The sequence below is a fragment of the Bos indicus genome, chromosome 5 (assembly GCF_029378745.1).
Source record: "Bos indicus isolate NIAB-ARS_2022 breed Sahiwal x Tharparkar chromosome 5, NIAB-ARS_B.indTharparkar_mat_pri_1.0, whole genome shotgun sequence".
Lineage (NCBI taxonomy): Eukaryota > Metazoa > Chordata > Mammalia > Artiodactyla > Bovidae > Bos > Bos indicus.
The window spans coordinates 57,893,325-57,899,321 of NC_091764.1; the positions used below are offsets into that span (position 1 = coordinate 57,893,325).

Genomic DNA, 5,997 nt, shown 5'->3' on the forward strand with positions numbered 1-5,997 from the left:
TCCCTATCAAGCTACCAATGGTATTTTTCACAGAGCTAGAACAAATAATCTCACAATTTGTATGGAAATACAAAAACCTCGAATAGCCAAAGCAATTTTGAGAAAGAAGAATGGAACTGGAGGAATCAACCTGCCTGACTTCAGGCTGTAGTACAAAGCCACAGTTATCAAGACAGTATGGTACTGGCACAGAGACAGGAATATAGATCAGTAGAACAAAATAGAAATCCCAGAGATAAACCCATGCACCTATGGACACCTTATCTTTGACAAAGGAGACAAGAATATACAATGGAGAGAAGACAATCTCTTTAACAAGTGGTACTGGGAAAACAGGTCAACCACTTGTAAAAGAATGAAACTAGAACACTTTCTAACACCATACGCAAAAATAAACTCAAAATGGATGTATAAAACTCTGAGAGGAGAACATAGGCAAAACACTCTCGACATAAATCACAGCAGGATCTTCTATGATCCACCTCCCAGAATATTGGAAATAAAAGCAAAAATAAACAAATGGGATCTAATTAAAATTAAAAGCTTCTGCACAACAAAAGAAACTCTAAGCAAGGTGAAAAGACAGCCTTCAGAATGGGAGAAAATAGTAGCAAATGAAGCAACGGACAAACAACTAATCTCAAAAATATATAAGCAACTCCTGCAGCTCAATTCCAGAAAAATAAACCACCCAATCAAAAAATGGCCCAAAGAACTAAATAGACATTTCTCCAAAGAAGACATACAGATGGCTAACAAACACATGAAAAGATGCTCAACATCATTCATTATCAGAGAAATGCAAATCAAAACCACAATGAGGTACCATTTCATGCCAGTCAGCATGGCTGCAATCCAAAAGTCTACAAGCAATAAATGCTGGAGAGGGTGTGGAGAAAAAGGAACCCTCTTACACTGTTGGTGGGAACACAAACTAGTACAGCCACTATGGAGAACAGTGTGGAAAATCCTTAAAAAACTGGAAATAGAACTGCCATATGACCCAGCAATCCCACTGCTGGGCATATACACTGAGGAAACCAGAATTGAAAGAGACACGTGTACCCCAATTCATTGCAGCACTGTTTATAATAGCCAGGACATGGAAGCAACCTAGATGTCCATCAGCAGATGAATGGATAAGAAATCTGTGGTACATATACACAATGGAATATTACTCAGCCATTAAAAAGAATACATTTGAATCAGTTCTAATGAAGTGGATGAAACTGAAGCCGATTATACAGAGTCAAGTAAACCAGAAAGAAAAACACCAATACAGTATACTAATGCATATATATGGAATTTAGAAAGATGGTAATGATAACCTTGTATGTGAGGCAGTAAAAGAGACACAGATGTATAGAACAGTCTTTTGGACTCTGTGGGGGGGGGGAATGATTTGGGAGAATGGCATTGAAACATGTATAATGTCATATAAGAAACAAATCGCCAGTCCAGGTTCGATGCAGGATACAGGAAGCTTGGGGCTAGTGCACTGGGATGACACAGAGGGATGGTATGGGGAGGGAGGTGGGAGGGGAGCTCAGGATTGGGAACATGTATACTCCCATGGCGGATTCATGTTGATGTATGGCAAAACCAGTACAGTATTGTAAAGTAATTAGCCTCTAATTAAAATAAATAAATTTAATTAAAAAAAAGAAAGAAACCGTGTATTTGGCAAATTCACAATTGTTACTTCTGAGTTATTAAGATTTAAATTTAATTTACCTTGGTCTCAAAACACTAATAGTCTCTTACTTCTTTGTGAGAAATACAACTTGTTTTATTGTGTCTTTAAAGGCCTCTTTCACTTGTTTGTTTCGAAGTGTGTAGACGAATGGATTAAGCAAAGGGGCAACTGAAGTTGTGAGCACAGACACCACTTTGTTGAAGGCCACTCCTTCCTTTGCTGAAGGCTTGATGTAGATGAAGATGCAGCTGCCATAGGTGATGGAAACCACAATAATGTGGGAAGAACAGGTGGAAAAAGCCTTTTGCCTTTGTTGGGCAGAAGAGAATCTTAGAATGGTCTTGACGATGTATGTATAGGAGAGGACCACACACAGTAAGGTAAAAATGAGTGTCAGCACAGCAAAGCTCAAAGCAATTCTCTCTATTAAGACTGTGTCTGAGCAAGTTATCTGTAAAATAGGAGACGTATCACAGGCAAAATGATCAATCACATTTGAGTCACAGAATTCCAGCTGGAGGCCCATGCCAAGAGGTGGGAGGATGATCAACAGGCCAGCCAACCAACAGCAGAGAACGAGGGCAGTGCAGACTCTGTTGTTCATGATAGTGGTGTAGCGCAGGGGTTCACAAATGGCCATGTAGCGGTCATAAGACATGGCTGCAAGGAGAAAAAATTCAGTTGCTGCAAAGAGGACAACAAAAAATAATTGGGTGGCACAAGCATTGTAGGTAACAGTATTATCTCCAGTTGCCATAGAATACAGGAATCTGGGGATACAGACCGTGGTGAATGAGACTTCCAAGACAGAGAAATTTCGGAGGAAATAATACATGGGCGTTTTGAGATGGGAATCCAAAAGTGTGAGGGTGATAATGATGAGGTTCCCAGCCACACTCAACATGTAGGTGAGAAACAAAAATACAAAAAGCAGAACTTGTAGTTTTGGGTCATCTGTCAGTCCCAGGAGGATGAATGATGTTATTGTTGTATGATTTCTCATCACTGCCTCCTGTCAAGTCAAGAGTGAATCCACCTGAAGAAACAAATGTCATAAGAACCTAATATTAGAATACGAATGAAATATCCCAGCAAGCCAGTTCACATGCAGTTTTTCTATTTTACTTAATAATCAGTTTGTTAACAGCGACTTTGACATCCTACTGAGACATTTATAAGAAATATCTATTGTGAATCTTACACCTCTAGTTCTCCAAATAGGAAGTATATTTAGGACGTAACTCAGATGGTTATGTGCCTAAAGTTCGGGAGACCCGGGTTCGATCCCTGGGTCAGGAAGATCCCCTGGAGAAGGAAATGGCAACCCACTCCAGTATTTATGCCTGGAAAATGCTATGGGCGGAGGAGCCTAGTGGGCTACAGTCCATGCGGTGGCAAAGAGTCGGACACGACTGAGCAACTTCACTTTTCTTTCTTTCTTTCTGGTGGTCCAGTGGTTAAGACTCTGAGCATGCAGGGGTCCTGGGTTTGATCCCTGGTTAGTACTTTGGCCACCTCATGCGAAGAGTTGACTCATTGGAAAAGATTCTGATGCTGGGAGGGATTGGGGGCAGGAGGAAAAGGGGACAACAGAGGATGAGATGGCTGGGTGGCATCACTGACTCGATGGACGTGAGTCTGAGTTAACTCCGAGAGTTGGTGATGGACAGGGAGGCCTGGCGTGCTGCAATCCATGGGGTCGCAAAGAGTCAGACAGGACCAAGCGACTGAACTGAACTGAACTGAACTAGGGATGCCAGCATCCCACATGCCACAATGAAGAGCCCACATGCTGCAACTAAGACCAGGGCAGCCAGATAAATTAATAAACAAACAAATAAACATTAGAAAAAGAAAATATACTTAAAAAGAGACGGAGAAGGCAATGGCACCCCACTCCAGTACTCTTGCCTAGAAAATCCCATGAATGAAGGAGTCTGGTAGGCTGCAGTCCATGAGACCGCTAAGAGTTGGATACGACTTAGCGACTTCATTTTCACTTTTCACTTTCATGCATCGGAGAAGGAAATGGCAACCCACTCCATTGTTCTTGCCTGGAGAATCCCAGGGACGGGGGAGCCTGGTAGGGGGCCGTCTATGGGGTCGGACACGACTGAAGCGACTTAGCAGCAGCAGCAGCAGCAAGTTAAAAAGCCATAAATCTGACATGCAGCTTCTTAACAATATTGCCTTGTGGCTTAGATTTTATTTGCCCTCATCCCGGAGGACCAGGATGTCATTTTTGAAGTTTTTCTGCCCAACCTCTTCTTTCTTTTCTTCTCCACCCTACACCAAAATGGTCCATTTTCAAAACCAAGAAAAATCTATTAGTACTTTTTTGGTGTGTGTTTTATTTATTTATTTTTTTGCCTTTACATTTTTAAAAATTTATGTATGGTGTGTGTTTTAAATCAAAACATGTCTTTAGGGCAATTTTGTGTTCACAGCAAAATTGAGGGGAAGGTACAGAAATGTCCCATATACCTCTTGCCTCCACATATGCACAGCTTCCCTTGCTCCATTATCAACAACCCCCACCAGAGCTGTACATTTGTTATAACTGATGAACTTGACACATCACAATCACTCAGTCTGTTAGTTTACTTTATGGTTCATTCTTGGTGTTCAATGTCCATGGGCTTGGACAAATATTTAATTGGTATTTTATGTTGATCATCTTATTTGTTATGCCAAATTTTAACAGCAGCACATTCAGTTAAAAGTGCTAGTTCTTATTGCATCATTCTTTTGAAAGAACAACTCAAAGAACATACATCTGAGTTGGTGGGTAAGTAGTGTTAACTATATGAGAAATGCTGCATAAGATTTGCTGATATTTAGGATTTGGGATTGTTAATTCAATTTTTTTTTCAGTTTTATTAAGGTATGCTTGGAGAAGGCAATGGCAACCCGTTCCAGTATTTTTGCTTGGAAAATCCCAAGGACAGAGGAGGCTGGCAGGCTACAGGCCATAGGGTCACAAGAGTTGGACATGAGTTAGTGCTATCTTTCTTTCTTTCTTTTATATATAATAATCTGCAATCATTAAAAGATTTGCAGTTCAGTGAGTTTGGAGAAAATGTATATATCTGTGAAACCACCACCACAACCAAGATACCTCAAGATGCAATGTAAGATACATTGCATTTCCATCATAAAAAATCTCCCTCATTTCCCTTTGCAATTAAATCCATCCCTTTACTCTTGGCCCCCCAAATAATCATTAATTTGCTTTTTGTCAGTATAAATTAGTTGTCAAGAATTTTGTATGATTGGAACCAGCTTTTAAATCTGATTACCACTCAGGATGTTTTTGAGAATCATCTATATGTTTGGCATATATAGTCCCTTTCAATCTGCTCAGTCATGGTGGACTTTTGGGTTGTTTGCAGTTTGGAACTATAATGAATAAAGTTACTATAATAAAAGTGATAGCCACTCAGTCCTGTCCAGCTCTTTGTGACCCCATGAATTGCAACCCACCAGGCTCCTCTGTCCATGGAATTCTTCAGGCAAGAATGCTAGAGTGGGTAACCATTCTCTTCTCCAGGGGATCTTCCCAACCCATTGATCACTCCGGTCTCCTACTCTGCAGGTGGATTCTTTACCAACTGATTTACCAGGGAAGCCCAATGAACTAGTACTGATACATTATTATTAAATAAAGTCCACAGTTTATTCAGATAATCTACACTTACTCATACAAAGAAATACTTAATAGGCATCTATTACATAAAGAGCATAATATCAGAGACTGGTGATCCAACAATTAACTGGATCTCTTCCCTCTAGGAGTTTTCAGGCTACCAGTGAAAGTGAAGTCACTCAGTCGTGTCCGACTCTTTGTGACCCCATGAACACCAGGTTCTATTGTCCGTGGGATTTTCTAAACAAGAGTACTGGAGTGGGTTGCCATTTCCTTCTCCACGGAACTTCCCAACCCAGGGATCGAACCAAGGTCTCCCACATTGTAGACAGACACTTTACTGTCTGAGCCAGTGGAAGATAACATTTCACTGTAGTGCATACTCAGTGATGTGGTAACATAGATAAAAGTGAAAACGCACTTTAGATTTGGGATGATAACTGCTCCAAGTTTGTTCCTTAGCATTATGTAACTATTCATATTTTTCTATGCTCATTCAGTTTCTTTAGGTTCTTTTCTTTCTTTACTAAAATCGTCAGCATTATCACTTACCTTAGGTGAGTTATCGAGGTGCACTGCTCAGGGTTCACAGACATGCTTTTGAAACAGAAATCCCTCCCTTAGCACATGGGGAAAATGGTTTACTGGAGAGATA

The 5,997-nt window shown here is 40.5% G+C and overlaps 1 protein-coding gene across 1 annotated transcript; it reads right to left on the reverse strand.

Moving 5' to 3' along the window:
- Nucleotides 1–1,760: 1,760 nt before the first annotated feature.
- LOC109558737 (olfactory receptor 6C2-like) lies at nucleotides 1,761–2,699 on the reverse strand. Its single transcript, XM_019960069.2, has one exon. The coding sequence runs from the start codon at nucleotides 2,697–2,699 to the stop codon at nucleotides 1,761–1,763; it is 939 nt and encodes a 312-aa protein (XP_019815628.2).
- Between the last annotated feature and the right edge of the window lie 3,298 nt (nucleotides 2,700–5,997).

Excerpts from the sequence above, each read along its gene's own strand:
- LOC109558737 (XM_019960069.2), bottom strand. The coding sequence starts at position 2,699 with ATGAGAAATCATACAACAATAACATCATTCATCCTCCTGGGACTGACA.